The 23,321-nt window shown below is 60.8% G+C and overlaps 1 protein-coding gene across 1 annotated transcript in view; it reads right to left on the bottom strand.

Annotated features, from left to right (window-relative positions):
• Positions 1 to 21,673, bottom strand: part of MYOM2 (myomesin 2) — a 73,188-nt gene extending 51,515 nt beyond the window's left edge. Inside the window, 11 exon segments of the mRNA XM_004766755.2 lie at positions 692 to 853; positions 2,809 to 2,851; positions 2,853 to 2,974; positions 5,136 to 5,186; positions 5,266 to 5,354; positions 12,310 to 12,402; positions 13,402 to 13,559; positions 13,710 to 13,848; positions 15,678 to 15,836; positions 17,022 to 17,140; positions 21,561 to 21,673. Coding sequence (XP_004766812.2) covers positions 692 to 853; positions 2,809 to 2,851; positions 2,853 to 2,974; positions 5,136 to 5,186; positions 5,266 to 5,354; positions 12,310 to 12,402; positions 13,402 to 13,559; positions 13,710 to 13,848; positions 15,678 to 15,836; positions 17,022 to 17,128 — 1,123 coding nt within the window. The 5' untranslated portion in view covers positions 17,129 to 17,140; positions 21,561 to 21,673.
• Between the last annotated feature and the right edge of the window lie 1,648 nt (positions 21,674 to 23,321).

A 23,321-nucleotide genomic window follows, 5' to 3' on the forward strand; every position in this document is an offset into this window, starting at 1 on the left:
GATACATCCCCGGGCACTGTGTACGCAGGATAGACGTGATTTCATCCAGGTGGCGGGTCCCCGTGTCCGCTCACTACAGCGGGGCTGTGACGCGTGCGTGTGCCCGGCACAGAGCGTGCACAGCGTCCAACCCGCCTGCTCTGTCACGACTCGGTCCTCCTTCCCATAACGTGGGGGTCCTGCGGCTCCCGGGGAAGGCAGGAGGCGCAAACGGGCGCACACGGACTCTGCGCGTGAAGCTCCCAGCGGGGGCTGGCGGCCGGGCTGGTGCCGCGAACGCTCACTCACCGAGGTCGCTGGCGCTGGGGACAGCAGTCCTAGCGTCAGGGCCTCCCCTCACAAGCAAGCTGGGGCGTGAGGGGCCCCTCCCCGGTCTTCCCTACTCAGGACCCCTCTTCATTCTTGAAATCTCTCAAGAATTAGCAACACGGGCGTGTTCGGGCTCGGAAGTCGCTTTATACATTCTACCCGTTCATCAACAGAGACGCAGAGGTTAGGGTAATGACCTGCTCTCAACGGTAGCTTCCTCATGTCGTGGACAGAGGGTCACACATGCCCAAGACGGGAGCCCCGACGTCCCCCTCACGAGGTGTGCAAGGAACACAGCGAGCCGCCCCCCCCCACACACACACACCGGCTCCACCCTCATCGGGGGTCCCGTGCCCCCGCCTGCACCCCCGCGGCCACGCACCTCGGACAAACATGAAGGCCCGGTGCTCGCTGACGCCCCCTCTGGACACGATCCTCAGGGTGTACAGGCCCTCGTCGTCCTTGTTCAGGTGGCCGAAGGACAGGGAGGCCTGGCCTTCTCCGAAGAACATCTTGGTCCACTTGGACTCCTTCAGCAGCACATCTGCGGAGCGGCCACGCGGGACGGCGTCAGAAACCGTCGGGGAACTCGGACTGTAGCTGCGCGGGGGGGCCCGGGGCGGGGGCGGGGTTTCCAGCCTCCCGCGGCGGGAGGAAGCCGCAGCCTGGCAACCGCCGGAGAGCCGCGCTCCCCACGACAGCACACACGACAGCCAATGGCAAGGGAAGGGGCAGCCGGGACAGGACCACGGTCAGCGTCGGAAGGACGAGAGAGCGCGTCTCTGCCTGAGGGGACCGCGGTGGCTGGGGCCCACTGCCTGCCCCTGGCACACCCCGCCGTGTCTCACCACGCGCACCTCCATGGTTTTGTGGAGGCGACACCCTCCCGTGCCCAGGGCTGGCTCAGTGGCGGCCCTCCACTCTGTGCCTGACAGCGGCCTGTAGCAGCAGTAAACCGTCGGCCGAAAGCCAGGACAGAGCCGGCCGCTGCGGAGGAGGCCAGGCCCGGGCAAGAAACAGCAGCGTGGGAAAGCAAGGAGCAGCCGACGAAGGAGGAGTGACCCCTGGCCTCCCCGCTGTCGGGCAGACAGAGCCACACGGCTGCATCCCTGCTTGGACGGGACAGAGGGACGCTGCCCACTCCGGCCTGCGGGAACATGGCCAGTCGCAGGAGCAGGAACATGGGCCAAACCCCTTCAGCGGGCGCGTTGTCTGGGCGCCCAACGCACGCTCCGAGAAAGGGCCCCGAGGTAGCGAACGGGCAAGCGACAGTGACTGAATGAATTGTTCCTGGGGCACCTGGGTGGCTGAGTGGGTTAAGCCTCTGCCTTCGGCTCAGGTCATGATCCCAGGGTCCTGGGATCGAGCCCTGCATCGGGCTCTCTGTTCAGCGGGGAGCCTGCTTCCCCTTCTCACTCTCTGTCTGCCTCTCTGCCTACTTATGATCTCTCTCTCTGTCAAATAAATAAATAAAATCTTAAAAAAAAAAAGATTGTTCCTAACGGGAAAAAATGGACCAACTCCAGCCCTGAGCCCTGGGGCAAACGCAGACCACCGTGGACCGTGGAATGGGGCATGGGGCCCTCCAGCCGACCATGGCACAGGATGTCCCCCGTCCTGGGGACATGGGTGTGGGGTCTTATTTTGTGAAGGACACGTCCAGGGGCAGGCAGAGGGTAAATTAGATCTCCTCTGTCGCCACCGAGAGTCTCGGCCCCTCGCTGGGCCCCACAGGGTCGGCACACGTGGTCAGTGCCCTGCCTTTGGCAAAGCGTCACACCTGTTCTGGGACATTTCTCACACTTTAAACAGACAGGGCTTTGCAGGGAAAACGGTTTCCCCCAGCTCGATTATAAATATTGTCTGGGCAGGCTGGCGTGGGCTTCTTTGTCATACTTTGCACAGTGTTAGGTCCCAAGTAAGTATAAGCCGGACAGTCTTGCTGGCCCTACAGAAAGCCAGAGACCTTCAGGAGCCCCTGCCCACAGGAGACGCAGGAAAATGCCCCTGCACCGCGCACACGCACAGGGCGGGGAGGACCGCCCCGCAGAGGGGTGCAGACTGAGGAGGAAGGGGTGTCTGCCCTATCCCCACCCGGGGGAGCCCCCACGGTCCCCAGGGAGCTGCCCCAACCTTGTCCCACAAACCCAGTGGAAGAGAAACCTCACACTCAGGACAGAGCCCAGGACTCCACGGCCTCTAGTAACTGTGAGCGCTTGTCCCAGCCGAGGAAAAACGGGTGATACAGACACTGCACTTGTCCTGTTTAATCACAGGAAGACCCTTCCTGTGAAGCTATAGAGAAAACTCTAATCGTGGGCATCCCTGCTAACCTGTCCACGTCCCCGGGGTGGAGTCAAGCTGTTCTGCTGGCCGTGCTGCCTGCGGTCATCCCCGTGGTGGGCGCGACCGCCAAACCACCCCTGGAGCTTACCGTTCGTTCTCAGCCGGGTGACGGGAGCTCAGCGTCCCCCGGGGCGGTCCCTGCCTCGTACTCACCGTCCCTGTACCACTCGGCGCGCGGCTGCACCCTCTTCAGCTCTCGGGGTCACCAGCAGTGTGCACTTGAGAGTGACCGTCTCGCCTTCCCTCCTGAAGGTGACCCCAAACTTCTCCAGAAACTGGACGTCGAAGTGCATGTACGGAATCACGGACGAAGGGGGCACTGGACAGACGAGGGCACACGGTTACAGCGGGCAGGGGGCAGGCGGGCACCCACGCGGCAGGGGCGCTTCCCCAGGACCTCACGCACCCGCACCCCTGAGAGAGCGAGTTCCCCAGATTCACACGTCAAAGCCCTCAGCCCCAGCGAGAAGGTATTAGGAGGCTCAGGCTTTGGAAGGTGATGAGGTTTCGCACGAAGTCCTGACCATGGGCTCCGCGAGGAGACCCAGGTTCCCTTCTCCGTGTGCAGACGCAAAGGCGAGAAGGTGCCTCCACGCACCGGAGGAGGGCCTCCCCCACTTGGCCAGCACCGTGGGCTCTGACTCCTCCCCAGCCGCGAGGTGTAGAGGCTGAGCCCCTCCCGAGGAATGAGAAGACCCGCACGGAGATGCGGCCCGTCCTCCAGGCACAGGGCGATCACGTGGACTCTGAGCCCCGTGGTGAGACCAAAGGGCTGAAATCCTCGTCAGCCCCAACCTGTGGGTCTTCCGGAAGGTGCCCTCGAGCCGGAGGCGCAGCGTTCTGAACCCACTGTGCTGTGTGTATCAGCGCAACGCCCTCTACTCTGCACAGAAAATGAACCAACTACATCCAGGGGCAGCAAAATTAAATCTCAAAACATAACTGTAGCTGGGCGGGGTACATTTCAGAAGAAAATGCACAGTAAATTTTCAAAACAAACAAAGATACATAATTTAGAAACATGTGCGCAGGGGAGATTTTTCTAAAGAGCTGGAAGTTTCCAGAGGACGGTTCCTCGGTGGGAGGGCGCGGGGGAGGGGCCGGTGGGAGCGAGGGGGTTCCGTCACCTCCGGAGGCCCTGAGCTCCTACCAAGGTCACCAAAATGCATCTCTGAAACAGCGAGTTTGTGCAATGCCAAATGGACTTCAATTTTTAAAAAGCAATTGGAAAAAAGTGGCAAAATATCCACCTGCGTTGAATACATGGGCATCTATTAGGTCACGATCTGTACAATTCAGTCCAGTGTGAATACTGCCAAGTTTTTCTTTAGACGGAATTGTCACCAAGAAGAGACCGGGGATGGCGTCTGAGCTCGCCGCCGGCTCATCAGGCTCATCAGGCGTCCTCCCCACGGACTCGGCATCGTCCGTGGATTCCCAGGGGCACCGACACACATTCTCGGGCCGCCCTGCCTCCCCCCACGTGGCCCCGCCCCTGTCCTGCTCGCCCATCCGTGGTCTTGCACGACTCCTGATTGTCGGGCACACGAGAATCCAGTATGACCGATGCAGAGATGACCCAAAGCCGACGACACAGAGGTGTGCACGGCTGCCAGAAAGGCTTTCCCCTGGGGCACGGTTTGGGTCAGGTCCTCCCTCACCCACACTTGACCTGTAACATCCGGACCCAGATTATGCTACAGTCGTAATCTGGAAGGGCAGGTCAGTCCTGAACCTCATTCCCAAACCATCAAGGAGCCACAGTATGTGGGTCTACCAAGTCCTGGTCCTAGAGATGCTCCGGGCATGGCTGCTTTCCCCACACTCACGGGGCTCGGGTCAGCCCGGCGTCCCCCCCTGCCAGCTGAGAACCAACCCAGGGGCTCAGAGACACCCCGACTCGCCCCAAGACAGGGCTGCTGCAGGTCCCCCTGCAAACAGGGCATTGGCGGGCAACAGCCAGCCGCCCTGCACTCGCACTCAGAGCGGAGAAGGAAGGCATTAGGTGGGGGGGAGGGTGGTACAGGAGACAGCGGGGTGCAGACCCACGAGCGACGGGCAGGTCACACACTCAGGAAGGGGAAGGGCCGACCCTCTGGAGGCAGGCGGGAGGCAGCCAGAGCCAACACTGCCTCATCCTCGTCCTGGTGCACGCGGCTGCTTACTCCGAGTGGGCACGGACGATCGGGGTGCGGGGCCGGACACGGTGGCAGGAGCCAGCATTCAGCTCAAGGACTGGGACTCGGGCTTTTCCCCCCGATTCAAACATGTAACTCTGCGGTTTCACCAGTGTCTTAAAATGCCCCCTGGCCACAGAAGGACACGGAAACAGGCTTTCCGTGGACCAGCACCAGCAAGAGCGATTGCAAAGAATCTTTTGAAATATGATTTTAAGATTTGACCCTCAGGAAACACCTTCTCTGTGATCGCATGCTAGTGCTGCACATTTTTCCGCACAACAAAGAACAGCATCGACTTACATCCAATCGGGAGTCCCACCGAGTGCAACGGCTCCTCGTCCCCGTGGAACCCTGCAAGAGAAGCCGGTGAAGGGCGCCGACAGGCGCAGAAGGCGCGAGGCGTGCCCCCAGCCCGGGCAGGAACACTCACTTCTCACCACCACGGCGGCGTTGGTCGACACCTGCCCGTACCCGTTTGTGGCCACGGCCGAGTATGTCGCTGTGTCGTCAAAGTTTGCCCTTGGAGAGAGAGAAAGCAAGGCAGCGTCCTCAATGCACTGTGGGACCGCCCTGGAAGCCCGTGACCCAGATCGAATGGGGTGCTCCTTGAAAGCCTCTTGTAGGACCTAGATCCTCTGTTCACGAGCGACCAGTTTAAGAACAGTGTCCGCTCCGTCCCGGGAGCTGCTGTCGGTTCCGGACACGGCAATGGCTGGTTCCAGACCACGGCTTGTCTTTGTCTCTGAGGGAAACTGGCCATATAGACATCCCTGAAAAGCCTCAGTCTCGTCCTTGAGGGGCAGTCTCTGTTCCCCGCTGCCTGCATTTTCCTACCGAGGTGGAATTCATGGCTTTATCTGGCCAGTGGGAAAGTTCCACTGACCTCAGCCTCCAGGAAAATCCACTCTGCCTCCCTCCCCACCAGACTTTCCCGTGTGTATGGAGGTTATTCCCCAAGTCCCAAAAGCAGATGGTCCCCAGACAGGAAGCAGCCACCCAGGATACTCTGAAGCTGTCTGACCAGCCCTGCCCATGGCAGCCATTCTCCAGGAGTCGTGGGGAGGCGGCGTGCCACCCCCAGTAAGAAAAATGACCCCGCAACCCCGGACCCCAGCTCCTCCAGGGCGGGCTCCTCTGCACCCCCAGATCGACCTTACAAAGGCCGAAGCTTATTTTCTTGGCTGTGAGCTATGTTCCCAGCAGAATCTGGAAATCGTCCCCGGGACCAGGGACCTAAGGGGAGGACCCTTCTGCTGAGTGTTTCCTAGAAGCCAGGCGCTCTGCGGCGACTTCGACCTGAGTGTCCTGTGTCGCAGCCCCCAGAGAACACACACCGCTACGTAGCAGCGTGGTGAGAAGGCCAACACGTAGAGAACTTGGGTAAATGAGCGGTGCGCAAATCCCGGACCTGCGCTCTTTCCGGCAGCGCCCGCTGCCTGTCCCAGAAGTGGGCATCGCGACCGTGACACAAATCCGGGGAGAGAAATCACACACAAAACCGCAATCGCAAGGAACAAAAGAGAGAGTTGACCCCAGGCTTCCTTTTCAAATGCATCAGGAAGTTGTGCCTCAGAGACAAACCCGTTCTCAGGGGCTCGTGAGTAACTTGACTTTCTTCCTTGGAGGTGAAAATATTTCCTTTGACCAAAAAGCACACAGTGTCTCCGATAACGGGGAGGGGAGGCTTTGGAGCGCCGTGCTCTCTGCTGAGAACCGGGTCCCTGCTTCCGCGGAGCTCCCTCCGGCTCCTCCCGCCGGCTCTCGGCGCCGGGCTCCCGGAGCCGCACGGGCAGAGCTCCACCCCTGTGGCTGGGCACACGGCACCCTGGCCCTAGGCTCCCTGCGTGGCCACGTGAACCCAGCTACAAAGCCCACCGCTGAGGCTGCAGACCTAGGCTGGCCTCCCAGGGGCTGCTTGGCCACACACCGTCCAGACTCACGGCAAGTGCAGCCTGTTCCCTGGAGAAAACACAAAACTTCCGAGACCCGGGGGCTTTCTCCCCCTTGAGCATCACCTTCCGCGCCCCTAGGGGCGCACAGACCGTAGGGGGCGGCAGGGCGGGGCTCTACACGGAAGGGACCATGACTTCTCTCCCCGGCCCTCAGGCACTGCTTGAATTATCATTATTATTATTGTGTGTGTGCGTGCTTGTGTGAGTTCTTGTGAACAATGAACCATTATATTTTCATGAATGCGTTCTGCAAACGGGAGGGATCCTTCTTCTGGGATTAGCCCCACAACTGTCCCCACGACCAACACCCTCACAGGCTCCATGACGACAGGTCAGAGGAGGGAGCGCCGGCACGCCACGGCCCCAGCCGGGAGGGTCCTCCGGACCGAGCCACGTGCACAGCCACCAGCACCCTGCGAAAACCACCTGACGGAAGTCTGACCCGAAGCCCGACTGTGACCTCACAGGGACCGAGTCTCAGGGAGGAGGAGCGGCACAGCCGACACTTCAGGGAGCACGGTCAGCGGGCCGGTCCGGCCAGGGGGCGACCCCGCTGAGCCGCAACACGGTCCCTCGGCCTGTGTCACTCCGGTTCCCGAGGGGGGAGGCTCCTCCTGCTACACGCTCCGCGCATCCTCGGACAGAGCGACCCGAGGGCGCCCAGCACTGTCCAGTTGGCCACCATTAATCTCAGCACCGTGTTCTGGTCCCTCGGCCACAAACACTTCTGGGCAGGACTGAACACCAGTGGTCTCAGACAGTGCCCCGGAGTTTTCAAACCGAACGTCCCACGGGGAGGACAAGCGGCCCACCCACGCAGCGGCCTGTCCCACAAGATCCTGAGCCGGTTTTCCAGCTGAGAACCGGATCGCGAGAAGCACCACTGGATGCACTCGCACAGACCAGCTTCTCAAGGGGCCTGTTAGCACGTACCGCGCAGCGGGGGGCGGGCCGGGGACCCCTTCGCAGCCGGGGTGTCCGCTGGTGCGCCTTCCTCCCGGAGAGGCCCCGCGGCGTGCTCTGGGGTGTAGGGCAGGGCAGACACTCCCCCCGACACTCCGACCCACTGCTTCCCTACAAGTGTCCCAGGGAGGGTGTCCGGACAGCCGCGAGGCGAGGAGGTATGGGTCCGTCCTTGTGTGTCACTCTTACAACACTGTTCTGCATCGCTCCGTTGTGCGTGTTTTATATGGCATGAAACACGCCGGGACACACGGACAAGATCAGTGAGCACACCTGCCTGGACGGCAGGGGGAGGCCTGTGCCACCCAGTGTGTGGCTGCGGGAAGGACGGGACCCGGGGCGCCGGCGCCAGTGCACGCCCAGGGGCGGACGGGCCGGGCACCCAGACTGTGAGGAGCCTGGGCCCGTCTCAGAATTTTGTCCACAGATAATCCGGGGACCCACATGTCTTCCCACACCCCAGCAGGACTGCGTTCCCTCTCTCCTCCCCCAGGCCGCACGCAGCCAGCCTCCGGAGCCTGCTGCGGGCCGTCCCTCCGGCTGGGAGAAATTGCAAGCACGTGGTTAAGAGGCAGAGGGTTTCGTGTTCTGTTTGGACGGCTTCCCAGAACAGACAGGGGTCCCGATCTTCACACATGTCCGTGGGGCCCTCGTACATCTCCGAGTCTCGAGGTGTCCCCAGACCAGCTTCACGGAACAGCGTCATGCCTGCTGATCTCCCTCCAGGAGGGCACTCGGACAAGTGCCCACATCACCTCTGACCCGTGCTGGGGACTCGGGCCCAGCATCCTTCCCTGGGAGCCACGTCCACCCTGGATTCACAATCTAACTCGAATGAGAGTCTGAGGACGGACATCTACACCCAAGTGCCAGGAGGTCGGCCTGAAGCCGTGCTGCGAGCCACCGGGAGGAGGCAGGGTGCTGGAAACAAAACCCGCCCGAGGTCGCTCCACGCGCTTTCATAAAACACGAGCGCGGCATTAAAATTCTGCGAAGAAACAGAACTCGCGTTATGAGTCCCCGGGGGAGTCCTACGAGCACATAAACCCGTGTCGGTTACAGTCTAATCCGACCAGCACAGGAGGGTGGAAGCACTTGGAGAACTCAGCGGCCAGAGGGTATTCATAGGAGCAGACGTCACCCAGGCTGTCCTCTCGGGCCGGCGGCACATTCCGCCGCGCTCGGAACGGCCACGGATCAAATGACGGCAACTCAGCGTTTCGGCATGACCAGCCGAGTCACGTGAAGACGGCGGGAGACGGGCTCCCCTCGGCCCGGCAGCTGCCGACGGGGTCCCCGGGCAGACCAGTGCTGCACACGTCCGTCTCCACAAGCTCCGAGTGCGTCTGCGGGGGGCCTGGCTGCTGAGCCTCAGGCCACCGTGTCCCGGGCCTCAGTTTACAAACTTCCAGCCGACAGACTCACGGGTCTGTCCGTGCGCCAGGTCCAAAGCTGCTAACATCCCCGGGATAAGAGTCAACGTCTCATACTGGAGAACGGGAAATGGTTTTCCCTTGTAAATGCAGTTAGTAACTCAGAAGCAAGCTGGGTGAAACCTCGGGCTGACCAGGGACCCCCAACCGGCCACAGGGCACCCCAGTTAGAAAAGAGACAGCCCTGGACACAAGCTCACTCCACAACGAAGGCGATTTCTCCTTCCACACAGCGTGGCTTTCGGGCTACTACACAGCTAACACATTCTAGAAATCCAAGCAGAGAAAGTGATTCTCTGAGAAATGCAGAAGGGGCCGGGTGTTCCCACCAGGGCACGGAGCCCCCCGACCCTCTGCGCAAGCGTGTGTGCAGACCCGAGCCTGCCTCACCCCAGCGGCGCCCCTTCTCAGCAACACCCCGTCTGACCATCCACCTCCGGCTGGTCTCCCTCCAGCACCTGCGCAGAACCGTGTCATCCCAGCCAGGCCCGCCCGCCACCAACAGCCCAGCCCTGTGCTCAGAGCCAGAGCTCGGACCCTCCGCATCCCCCAACCCCGAGGGAAAGTCAGCGTCCTTGCTGTGTCTGACGGCGTCGTCTGACCCACACCGCTGCAGCTCACCTCTGACCTCCCGGCCTGTGACGGCCGCCCACCGCTCCAGCCCCAGGAGCTGGGACCCACGCTTTCCGCAGCCAGAGCTGCCCCCTGGGGCCGGAGACCTCGCGGCTCACTGCCCTGATCTGTCCCATTCTGCATCTCCTACAGCCTTGCTCTGAAGACATCCTCTCAGTGAGGGCCGGCCCGACCGCCACCCTGCTTCACCCCACATGCCAGCCCACCCCCACACCGACAGGGCCCCACTCCCCACGCACAGCACTGTGGCCTCCTGATTTACTATATAATTCACCTTTCTATTTTTCTTACGGTTCACCTCCTTTTGCCAGATTGTAAGACCTCAAAGAAGAGGACCTTGGTTTTAGTGTTGTATCCCAAGCATCTGGACCAGTGCCTGGCACCCAGTAGGTTCCCAACAAATGGCACCAGAAGGCCCAGACCCCCAGCTTTATGAAACAGCCTCAGATTTACCTGAAAAACCAGGATAATGACCTGTCACAAATTTTCATCTCAATCACAACTTTCTAACACAAGTTCTGCATAATCCGCAGGCGGAGAGCTGGTTCTGGTGATGGGGAACCCGCCAGGCCTCCTCCAGAGGCTTATCCAAGGCCGTGTCTGACCGGTGGGAAAGCCAGCCCACGTGCGTTGCGGCGGCGGGTGTGGTCCTGGGAGCGCCAGGCGGGCAGGACCTGGAGGGGACCCACGTCGGAAGTTGGGAAAGGAGGGGGGGACCCGGGCAGGAGACTGAGGAGGCCCCAGCGAGCACGAGGCAGAAGCGCAAAGAACGGAGGTGACACGGACTTCCCGTGGGGTGGGAAGGGGGAGTTGGCGGACTCCGTCCTGGACCAGCGTGGGTCAGACCCCACCGATCCTCAGCCCTGGGCGCGTCCTCACGTACAGGAAGCCTGCGGGGTCCGCTCAGGGTCCCCCTGCCCGCAGCGTGTCTGGACAGGGGCCTCCCACCCCCCCAAGATGAATCCCACCGCCCCAAGCAGGACCCCAAGCCCTGAGGTCTCCCCTCCGTGACTTCCCCGTGTGCCCCCACCTGCTCCGGGGGTGCACACCCCCTCCCCTCTGGCGTGCGCGCCTGGGCCCCACGCGGTGGTCACGCGCATGGAGCACATCGGAGTAAGCAGTGTATAAAACGGGTCAACAGAACCAGTGTCTAAAAACTCTGTCCTCGGTGTAAGAAGGCATCGGGGGGAAGGTTCTGTGACAGACGCTCTGTTGTGCTAACTTGTGACTTCTCCGGGTCACCTTGGGGGCTGTTTCGGTGGGACCATTTTCTAACAATTCTTTTATTGTGGGTTATCTTACCTCTAAGTAAACCCAGCCTAATGACGATGTAGTCGCTCTGCAAGTTAGTAATAATAAAATCAATGCAGTTCCATACCCCGATGCCTCACCGACTTTTTGTACGTATATTGGTCTCCCTCGTCGCTTCCTAGAAAGGCCTCGACTTGACTTAACCACACACACACGCTCACACTCACCACGGGTTTATATGACACACAGGAACATACACAGTCCTATCTGGTTTTCACGATCGTTCCATTGTTTATCATCTGTGTCTTGATAATGATTTCAGATAAAAATACCACAATTCAGGAAGAGTTCATGACCCATCCAAAGTCACAAGGTACACAATAGATCAGGGATCCAAACCCAGGGGTCTGGCCGTGGTCCCTAATCACAGCACAGGAAGGAGCCCCCGTACCTGTGGGAGCACCAGCCGAGCGCGGGAAAACGTCGCGAGGGCCTGGGAGAGAAGGGGCTGCACCATGTTGTGGTCTGATGACAGGCAAACCGTGTGTGCACAGAAGCAGAGGAAGAGGCAGAATCTCACTTTTGAAAAAAAAAAATCTAGTGTGCGTGTGTGTGTGCACGTGCTGTGTAAGGAAAACGAAGTGTTGTCTTTACGGGACGACACTGATGCTGTGCGAAACTGGGAAGACTTTGTTCTCTTTTCCTCATCTGTGCGCTCCACTTCTTCCAGTCCATGAGAAAAAAGGTAGAAGTTCTATTTCTTTTTCTCTTTTTTTTTTTTAGCTTACGCAGTCTATTTATTAAGCCTCTCCTAGGGACAAGATACCGTAGAAAGTACGCAGGGTTATAAAACATACATTCCTTTGGTTGGGGACTGGTCCCCAGCCTGGCCCGCGCTGCGCCCCTGCGGGGCAGGTGTGGGGAAGCCGTCCGCGCCCACGGTCACCTGCGCACCTGACGGCCACATCTGTCCTTAAACCACCTGTGTATTCTCTTTGCTCCCAGAGCGGGAGCCTGGACAGAGCTGCGGGTTTGCCTCCCGGGAACCCGACGGCAAGGACAGCTTCTGGAAGCTTCCAGAAGCTTCTCCCACAGATGAACACAGAAACACCACCAACGTCCCACGGCACAGAGTGGACGTGGTGCTCCCTGAGCGACTGTTTCTATGACGGGTGCCCTGGGTCTGGACGGTGGCTGTGTGAGGCAGTGCCCCGGGGAGCCCGCCGTGCCCCGACGCCTTACCTGTTGATCTCCAGTGTGTGCACGCCGTACTTGCTCTCGATCCTGTACTTGCCCGGCTCTCCCGCTTGGCAGATCAAACTACCGTTTTTGTACCTGCACGAGGGAAACACGCCTGTCACCGCAAAGACAGACTGGCATCCACCTTTTGTCCCAGCTTTCCTTGGGGCCCCGGGGAAGTTATCGCCCTGCCCTGGGAGCCCCCCCCCTTCCCAGGACCTCGGGCCCGTGCACCGCGGCGCAACCAGGGGGCTGACCCAGGGCCCGTGTCTGTCCGTCCGCCCAGGAGAGAGCGGCTGCTGCAGGACCCGGCCTGTCGGGGACACGCTCATCCTGTGACGGAGAGCGCCGCGGTGTCCTCGGACTGCGTGAGGAACGCGGGATAAACCACTCCCGAGAAAAGAATGTCACCCGCGCTAGCGGGGTCCCAGGCCAGCCTCTCGGCAGAGTCGCGCAGGATCCCCACGGCACAAAGCCGGCCTCCGCGCCCCACCCAGGAGGGCAGGACCTCGTCCCCCTGAACCTGAGACTCGATGGGTCTCTGCCTCCCCAGCCAGCCTGGCCAACAGCCACAGGACCCAGCGCTGATTCTCAGAGTGCACCAAGCACCCGGTTAGGTTATGAGGAAATGTGTGTGGCCTTTGCGGCAGGCTACGACCTCAGGGAAGATCATTATCGCTTCCAGCAAGCGGGAAACAGACACACGTACACGACAGATGCAGAAAACAGGGTCTGCGGGGCCTGGAGACGCGACCCCTGACGTCACCAGAGGCCCTCGGCCGCGGCCCCACATGCCGCCCCGCTGCGTTCAGGTCATCTGCAGGGACTTCCTCTTGAACAACAATCCTCGGAAAACTCAGCTGAGTCAAAATAACAGGGCTGGTCCGGCGCTGACAGTGGACGTTCGGGAGTGTTTATAAACGTTTAAATGTACGTCCCGTGGAGCTTCCCACGCGGTGGGCAGTGGGACGGGGTGTGTGCCATGTGCTCCCCCCAGGGGACCCCTTCTGCACGTTGGCCCCCAGCATTCCCGGCTCCTTAAGAGGAAGTGCGGGACGGCCCCCCTGGGCCCCGGGGCAGGAACCCCGCACTCACCACTGCACCACGGGCGTGGGGAACCCTTGTACGGTGAAGCAGAGCTTCACAGACATCCTCTCCCAGACCGTGTGGGACCTCAGGCGCACCAGGATCTCGGGGGCCCGGCGCATCCGCTCCAAGTACGAGTGACTGTGGCCCTCCAGCTTGTCCTCCACCTGCCCCGGGAAGCGAGGACAGGTCAGTGCGCTGCGGGAAGGGGGTGCGGACCGGGCCAGCAAGGCTGCCGGCTCACGGGCCATCCGCACGTCGCGTGGCCAGCCCACGCCCAGACCCGCGCCTCTCACGGAGCCCCGGGGCCCCCCTACCATCTCCTGGATGGCGTATTTGTCCAGCTTCTCCTGAGCCTGGGCGCGGGCCAGGTGCAGGTCCTCCTCCATCTCCGCCAGCTCCCGGAGGAAACGCTCCCGCTTGGCCTCCCCGTAAGCAGCCACCAGAGACTGGTACCTGCCGGACGAAGAGGGGACATGAGCGTCATGACACGCAGAGAGGGTGAGAGCCCTTCGGAGGTCTGGAGGCCACAAACGCTCACCACCAACTTTCCCCAAGTGGGGCACACAGAGAGGAGGGGGGAGATGCTATTTCTGCTCCGTTTTATGTCTTTCTTTCAAGACTACGGCCCAGCTAGTGAGCGAATACCACCCCCGAAGCTGCTGTAAGAAGGGCAGGTGTACGGGGTGTGTGCATGTGCCATGTGCTCCCCAATAAAACAGTTATGGGGAAGACGGCCAGCTCTCCCTCACCGCGGGGTGCAGCCGGCACTGTCCCGAGGCCAGCGCCCTCTCAGAAGGGTCGCTGTGAGCAGACGCTCCGGGACGCAGCGACACAGGGGAGTCTGAAGCCCCTAAAACGGACTTGTTCATGCCTCTGGGCCCGTCTTCCACTAGGACAGATGGAAAGGCACCAAAGGGGTATTTCCAACCCTCCGTACCCTCCGGAGGGCCATGCCGGGAGCTCAGAGCACGCCGAGGACGCCTTGGCTTTGCCCTCACATGAGGACACAACAGTGATTCAAACCGATGCAACCACGGGTCCATCTTTCAAGGTCAGGTTTGTCCCACACCTTAAACTAGCATCTGCCCCAGGGAGCTGGGGGACCAAGGAGCCGGAGAGACCCAGGCCACAATCCACACACATGCTGGGGGTCAACAGACAGCTCCGGGAGAGGAGCCCCGCCGGTCTCAGAAGGACCTCCCACCGCGGGGGCGGTCCCCAGAGCCTTTATCACCACAACCACGTGCATCACAGTATCCCACGGCCCAGCCCCTCCCGTCAGTACGAGTCGACCTCCCCCCATTCACTCCAATTCACTGGAAATCGGGGAATAGAAAGTTTCTGTGACGTGTTCAAGGTCACCACCAGGAAACATTAGTAAGATTATAAGGGTCGGGGCTTCTCACTCCCCACAACCACACCCTAAATGAAGACAGAACCATTTTTTAAATAGTCCAGTAACAGAAAATCCAGATTTTGGTCACGTGTACATGTTGAAGTGATTCTCTCACAAAAGAAATCATCGTTTTACCATAAAACGTATACGGCAACGTTCCCACAAGGCCTCGAAAGGACCGTTCGAAGCTTGCACAAGAGAGCCCGATCTCTTTGGCGGCCCGTGGCTGGGACACGGGTCCCTTCTTGCCAGGGCGGCGTTCAAAACAGGACATGTCTGCCGAATTCTCATTTTTCCCTTCAGGTTTTAAGTGTGTTCGTATAGAGAAAATGTTCTAGAAAAGTCCAGGGAGGCGAGGGGGAACACCAGAGCCGGTCTAACACAAACCATCATGGGCTGCTTCACTGTTTGCTTCTTGTAAGGTCTCCACCTGCTTCTCTGTGATCGGGGAATAATCTGGCCGCGTTCACGGCTAAAGACTCATCAGTGGAAACTCGACATGAACCTCAACCTGTCAGGTCTCGGCGCTTTCACAGGAGAAGCCTGCTCCTTGCGCAAAGCTGGTGGGCACGGTGTGGGACAGGGCAGGGCACGGACACAGCACGGCCCCACGTCGTGGCCCCATGGGCAGGTTCCGCTGTGCAGAACACTCCAGAAAGTGCCCCACACGGTTATCCCATAGGACTCACTGAGACAGACTGGGGAGAAGAAAGCAGCCACCAGACAGCAGCAACTGCCTTCTGGAGAAGCAGGGGTGACCCTCCAGGCTCCTGGCTAATGGCCTGTCGCGGTTCCCGTGGTGGCCGCACACCCTCGCGGAGCCCCCACCCACGGAGACGCGAGGCCGCCGAGCTAGCCGGCGCGGGAGCGGAGGACAAGGCGTTACCTCCGCTTCTTCTCGTGTTCCTCCTCTTCCAGCGCGTCCGTGCTCAGTCTCTTGGCGCAGATGCTGCAGGTGGTCCCTCCGGACGCCGTCTGGCCGGCCGCTCTTTGGGAGGACGACCTCTGAGAGAGAGACCTCTGGGACGACCGAGTGGACGTGCGCCTGGAGGGCCATGGAACAAACTAGCAGGCGTGTTGGAGGCATGTGCAGTCATCGGCAAAACCGCACGCCTCTCTCCTGCATGCAAGTCAGCCTCGAACCGTGCCGGCACAGGGACAGGCATGAGCACATGCACACACGTGTGCCTTCCTGAGCACACCAGCATGTGTGCACACACAGGTGCACACTCACACACACAGACACATACATCCCTGCGCAGACGCTGCCCCATCTGTGCACTCATGCACAGACACTCGCACACACGTGCACAGTCACACACACGCACACACACAGAGACCTACGTCCCTGCATTGGCACATCAGCACACAGGCGTCCTCAGACGGATGTGCTCACACACACACTCCTCTCTCGCGCCATTTTCCACACACGCGCGCGAGTGCCTGCCCCGCGCTGTGGCCTAAGGTCGTGATCGTACACGTGTCCGGGGATCCAACGCTCCCAGAGGCCGCTGGGAGGCTGCGGGTGTTCGGCTCTTTGTGACGGGGACGGCAGCTGACCCGAGGCCACGGGCGGGTCTAAATATAACCTCAGCCTGGTGACACGCTCAAGCTCCAGAGACCGCGGCCCGGCACGCCCGGCACTGCCTTCGGTTGGCAGCACGGCCGGCTCATGGGCCCCTGAGACCACGGGCATCTGTGGTCCCAGGCAGGTGTGGCGCGTCCCCGAGGACCCCAGGCTTCAGACACGGGCACAAGACCTGCGGCTTCTCACCAGCCCCTGAGGCAGGAAAACACTCACCTTTCTGCTACATCTACTATTATGGGAGCGAAACTACTGACATCAGCCTCTCTGCGACCTCCCTTTGCCCCACGAGCCACTGGTCCTCCTGGCTGCCCTTCTGCGCCGGTGACTGTTAGATCATGCGAGCCGCATGAGGAGGAGCCGGCAAGGAGCACTTACTCAAAAGTCTCTGCCATCATAACCTAAATGAGGGGCTCAGAGCCAGTCTCCCTGGATCCACGGGATCCACCAGGGTCCCAGCAGCACTCCACACGGAGTTTGCTGGGCACCAGGATAGCCGAATTTCCCACCGGTGCTAGGAATGTGCCATCCCTGACCCTCCCCAAACCAGTTCATGGCCAGGGTGCAGGGGACCAGGTAAAGCCCCGTTAATGCCAGACCCCACGAACAAAGATCTACCAGTCCGAATGCTGGATTTCAACTTACTTTTTTGCAGCATATTCATCCAGAAGGTACCTTGTCTGAACATTGCGGTACGACTGGTCAAAGTGCTTGTGTCGCTTTTGGTAGAAAGGCACGGCGACCAGCGACATCTTGGTGTGCACCTGCAAGCAAAGCGTGAGTCAGACGGTGCCGAGCTCCCTCGCACATGCGGTCCTGCTGCTGGACTTTCTGCACCAGCATCCCCAGCTGTTCCAAGGGGGACAGTCAGCTTCCACCAACGACGCTCATTCAGGGGATGGGGGACGGGAGAAACACTGTCCAAGCAAACATAGTCTCTGGCTTCCAGTCTGGATCCCTAGTAAGTTCCCCCGGGACCGGATATCATGATGGGTTTGTGTCTCTGAAAATCCAAAACGGGGACTATGTTTCTTTGCAGTGTGAGCTGCACAAATACATTTGGAAAACCCGCTGGGTCCAGGCAGCGTGAAAAGCCACGTGAGTGACAAGGACAAAAATAAAATAAAATGCGGACTAGGGACGTAAACAGATACTTAGAATACAAGATAAGAGCAGAGGGAGACCCGAGCTGCTCCAGGAAGTGCAGACGGAGCACAGCTGGCAGGGAAGGGGCCGCCAGGTGAGGCCCCCGAGGAGGTGACCCTCGAGGAGAAGCTTGGCCATGGGCAGGCTGACCGGTGGAGACGGGGCAGGGGCAGGCATCCCCACAAGCAAAGGGAAGAGGCCAGAAAACACGGGATCTCGAGATGCTAGAAGAGATGCCAGAAGAGATCCGTCCGGAAGGGCTGCCGCCGCACACGGGGGCTTTCCGTGTCTTCCCCGCGAGCCGGGGGCTTCACGGCTGGAAAGGGGATTCATCTCCAGGACACTGTGCAGAACAACCGCATCTCACTGGTGACGTGTGGACGTGGACGGCAGGGGTGGGCAGGGAGCAGGGCAGGGGCCAGCAAGAAAGCCGGGGCAGGTGGGCAAGCCAGCACATTTTGGTTAAATTCTTGGAAAACTAGGAGTGACTGAGATCCACAGGGCGCCGCGTCTGTGAATGGAGGAGCGCAGGCACGGGACACCCGGCTCTTTGCCACCCGTGCGCACCCCAACTACGCCGGGTGCCAGCTCCTGGCTGACTCGAGTCTCTCTAAAACGACCACATCGACGGCATCCCTCATTCCCGGTGATCACCAAGTCCCGAAAGAGAGGACTGAAGGAAACCCAAATCGAGCTCCTCTTGTCCTTGGTGTTTAGACTAGAATAATCTGCCCCAGTTTACAGAAGCGACTCCAAGGCAAGGCCCCATGGCCCAGCGCCAGGGACAACAGAGGTGCAGACCACGGGGGACAGAGTCCGTGAGAAAACCAAGCAAACACAGAACGCCCTCCGAGCAGACTCCCGGTGGCCCATTTCCTGCAGACTGTGATTTCCTAGAAGCACCGGGTCACAGAACTTGGAAAGATCCCGAGGGATTATCCAAACCCGTTGTACGTGGGGCCGGGCAGGACCCCAGAGAGGAGAAAGGATTTCCCTGGAAACGCGTAGAAAGGGCTGACCCCCCCATACCTCTGTTTCTGGGCCTTTCACACTTCGCCACACTAAAACTAATTTTTCCTCCTAAAAATCAACTCGCCAGGCACCCCCCACAGGCTCTCGGGGTGGCCTGGTCGTGTGCCGCCTCGACACCCGCTCGCGTTTACTGACTTCGCTTCAGACCTGTTCGCACGTCTGGCCAAGGGTCCGCCGATGGCCCAGGTGAGAAGACGGGGTGGGCGACCTCGACAGGTTTAAACCGGGGGAGATAGCGCCCCGGAAGAGGGCCGGGCACACTCAGGGGGCCTGTGTTTTTGCTCTGAGTGTGAAAGGCCAGCTGTCCTCACAGCCCAGGGACCCTTTAACCGCCCCTCGGCGCCCGGTCGACGCCCCAGCCGACCGGCCCCCACTAGATCGCTGACCCGGCCCATGGCCGACGCGCCTGCGGGCCTGCGGGGCCTCAGCACCGCCCTGGGGAGGCGCGAGCACGCGGAACAGCCCAGGGCACGGGGCTCCTGCCCTCCTGGCTCTGCCCGCTCCCCTGCTACAGCTCCTCCGCCACCACCCAAGGCAGTGGGGGCCGCGGCCGTCTCAGAACATGCCCCGCCCTCATTCCCACCTGATGAAGCTGAGGGCCACCAGCATCGGGAGCTTTCGGGGACTCCGCCGACGGGGTCATCCCCGTTCCTACCCGTCTCCCGCTCCACGGACACGCAGGGCCCCTGCCGGGGGCACCGGGCCCGAATCACGGAGCACTGCCTGCCAAGGACGGGACACCTCAGAGCCCCTCCTCCGCGGACGGCTGCAAGCTCACGTCTTCTACTCAGGGGACTCCTGGCCCAGTGTGTCATCGCCAGCCCCCACCCCTGCCTGGGCTGGCTTCCCCCCCACGCGCGTGGGCAAGCCGGACAGAGCAGCAGGCCCGCCGCGCAGCCGAGCCCACATGCAGGCCACTCGGGGAACCGCGGGTCTCACAGCCTCTCCCTGTTGCACCTGAGCTTCCCGGGCCAGAGCGAGGAGCTCTCTTGGAAACCGGCTCCTGTGGACTCAGCAGATGCCAGCCGGTCACAGCCTGGGCACAGGCCCTCGTCTGAAACCAGAGGCCGCTCCACAGCTCGACGTGTGCGAGCTCACGCTGTCCTGCCGGCCTTCCCCGCGAGGCCACAGAGCTCTGGGGGGTGGAAACCATCCGCCCAGGTCTCCGGCCCGTGGGACCCGGGGCCAGTGTCCCGCCTCCACCCTCCTGACTCTGCACCCAGCCCGCCGGCTCACGGAAGGCCTCACACACATGTCAGAACGACGACACCAGCGGGAAACGCGAGCCCGCCCTCCGGCCCGGGGGCCGTGCGCCTGGGGCCTGCTCACACCCATCTCTCAGGACAGCAAGGATTTAATTCACAGACACACTTCAGCGACCATGCGTGACTGCCACTTCATAAAGGACACCTAAAAGCTCGCAGTCAGTGAACACACCAGATGAAGGCTTCTCGAGAGGAGGGCGCACGATTGGCCCAGGCCCCCGAGGAACTGAACCCTCAGGACCCCAGACGGGCCCCGCCCACGCTCGTCTGCCCCGGGGTCTCCTTCCCCGAAGCTTTTCCCGAATGCTCAGCACCAAAAGAGATGACCACCGAGCACAAAATCCCTCTAAATCCTCCACGAGGAGTCCAACAAGCTGGGACACTGATTCCCGGCAGCTCGACTTCTGCCGTGTTTCTCCGAACAAGCTTTCGGGGCCGCGGCAGGCGCTGCGGAGGCTCCCTGCAGACACAGAGCTCTCCGGCCCCCAAGGACCCTGAGTCCTTCTGTCCTGACGCTCCAGCAGGATCAAATTCAATCGAGCGACAAGATCATGTCTGGCTTCCTGGACAGGAGAACCTTCCAGCAACCCACACAGCTGCCGTCACCACCAGTCAGGGTTTACCCCCAGATTCTCTCATTTCGGTAAGGGACCCGCGTCCCTCTGTCAACGCTGGCTCCACGTACACTCGGCCGCGAGCGGAGGCTGGACCTCGTTTATTTAAAAACCCACTTAGTGGGGTGCCTGAGTGGCTCAGAGGGTTGGGCCTCTGCCCTCGGCTCAGGCCATGATCTCAGGGTCCTGGGATCAAGCCCTGCGTCGGGCTCTCTGCTTACTGGGGAGCCTGCTTACCACCCCCTCTCTGCCTGCCTCTCTGCCTACTTGTGGTCTCTCTCAATCAAGTAAATAAATAAAATCTTAAAAAAAAAAACCCACTTAGTGACCTTGGCCCCCTCACTCTTTGATGCCTGGGTCACTCGAGCCTGGGAAGCAAGGGCTGAGCCCGGGAGGTGGGAAAGGGGAGCCCTCCCAGGGGAGACACCCCGCTGGCCTGAGCCCGGCTGCCTCCCGGCCCCTGCCCCACCGCCCTCTGGCAGGCACAGCTCCAAGGCCCGGAGAACGGCGCCAGGCGCCAGCGGGGGCACGGAGCCCAGCGACTCTGCAGGATTATAGCTCCTCGGAGAGCCCAGACGAGAAGACAGCCGTGAGAAGCTGTCGCTCCCAGCTGAAAGCCTGTAGAGCCAGGGAGCAGCCTGGTCGCCCGGCGACCCGTGTCCCCCAGATACCCATGTCCAGGGCGTGCAAATGACCTACTGACCCTTCTCTCTTCAGAAAATGACCAGTTTTTAACATTTCACACCTTTTCACACCTGCACTGTCCCCACGGGCGCCTTCCTGGCTCAGACTCTCGGGAACGCGGAGACCTTGGCGCATGGGTTGAGGGTCCCCTGGGAGCCACCACAGACCAGGGGCTGATGGGCCGGGGCTCTGCGGCGACCGCCTGTGGTGGCGGTGAAGGTCGTGACCACGGGAAACAAAGCAAGTCCTGAAATCCGGTCCAAGAAACAGACTCAGGCTGAGTCGTTTGCTGCCTTCTGTGTTTTCGGGGAACGTGCCGGCTCACACCAGCTTCCCCCGAAACAGGTCCACCGAGGAAACCGGACGGCCCCAGCCTCGGCACATGGCAATAGTCCTTCCTGCAAAGCCCCGAATCAGAAAAGGAAAGGAGAAAAGAAACTTACCCGGAGAGAGAGGAAAAAGACCAAGCGGAGAGCAGCCTTGCCTCACCCAGAGCACCCACGACGCGGCTCCGGCTGAAGAAGGCACGGCTATTTCTCCCTCCAAATGCCCAGCCCTCTCTCCCATTTATGGCCTGGGAAGATGCTATATATAGCCACAGGGACGGCCTCGCCCCAAATCCATGACCTACATCATCAGTCATCAGCCTGATCTTAGGAGGGAAAAATCGACAAGCTGGAAAAAATGAAAGTCGGCAAGTGCCAAGTGTCCGTCCTGACCCACGGAGGGCACCTCTCTCCTCCCAGGACAGGCGCGTAAGGCCGACGTTCTGCCATGCCTGACGCTCCTCCGACTCTGTTTAACGCTCCCACACACATTCTTAGCCTTCTTTTCAGCCCTGGCGAGCTGAGGGTCCCCAGGCCCTTTGCTGGTGCTTCCGGATGAGCCCGAGAGCTGCCCGAGTTCTGGGGTGCCGTTTGCTGAGTACTGGCCGGCAGACCCGACTCTCGGGGGTTGATGTGTTTGGGAGGTTTCTTGGTGTTGCTTTTTCTCCAGAAACTCTCAAGCTGTCACTGGTCTCACCCTGAAGTTGACTTAGCAGGAAGGTCTTTCCCAAAAGAGGAATCGTGCCCGGCTGCCAAATTCCGTCTTATTTATAGTTAATAGCACAGATGTGCTTCCCGGGCATGTAACCACCGGAGGACTGTGGGGTGTCCATCGTTGTGCACAAGTGTCCCACACAAGCTGGCGTGGCCGTGGTCTGGACCCGGGCACGTGGCGCCAAGAGGAGGGGCCGTGTGGGGTGGACCGGACCTCAGAAGCCAGAGGACTCCGTTCGAACCACAGCTCGGCGTGAAGAGGGTATGCCCGCCGGCCAGCTGGCCTACCTCGCCGTCCGGCCCACCTGTAACACCAGCTCAGTTTGTCGCGATAATCGGAGGAAATGCCCTGCCCCAGGTCCCACGCGCCAAAAACTCTCCAGGTTCACACGTGTGATGGATCAGGAACACAGCCCAGGACCCGCCCAGCAGACGGGGTCAGCGAATGCGTCCGCAAAACGCGACAAAGCCAGAGCAGAGGTCGTTGACCGGACTCACCGAGTGTCCCCCGCACTGAACCGAGGCTATCTACTTTCAGCCTGTGTCTGCTCCCCTTCAGTCCCCCAGTGGCCCAGCATTTCACTGAATGCCCGTGTGGTGCGGGGCATCGAATAAACAGGCCGCTGCGTGGTACTTCTGCTGACCAGCAACCCCTCCAGGAGGAAGCCCGTGCTGCCCTCCCTGGGGAGGTCCCGGGGGAGCAAGCAGCCCGGGCCGCTGCTCCCGCCCACGGGGGTGGCCCCTCCGGGCACAAACGGATGATGACAGGCCCCACCTCTTGTCAAATGGCTTCTCTGTCACCTGCGTCCCAGGACACCAGCCTCTCCCGACTAAACAGTCTCGCTTCAGGGAGAGACCAGAGACGTACGAGTGCCTCACACCCCGCGACAGTCAATTTCCGAACGCTCCAGCCCCTCCCCCAAGCAGGGTGTGACCTCCCCGGACGCCACCTCTCGAAGAGGAAGAGGCTGCCGGGCCCAGCCGCGCAGGACGCAGAGCTGGGACAGAGCTAGGCCCTGGCCGGAGAGAGCGTCACTGCCTCCAGGTCTAAGACCCTCCCGCACCGCCCGTGCAGGCTCGGCTACCTCGGTGCGTCCAGGACTGTCCTCTGCAGATGAAGCCATAGGCAGTGCATGTGTGTGTGAGTGTGTGTGTGTGTGTGTG

This window comes from Mustela putorius, unplaced genomic scaffold (assembly GCF_011764305.1).
Source record: "Mustela putorius furo isolate JIRA1106 unplaced genomic scaffold, ASM1176430v1.1 tig00000905_pilon_pilon_pilon, whole genome shotgun sequence".
Lineage (NCBI taxonomy): Eukaryota > Metazoa > Chordata > Mammalia > Carnivora > Mustelidae > Mustela > Mustela putorius.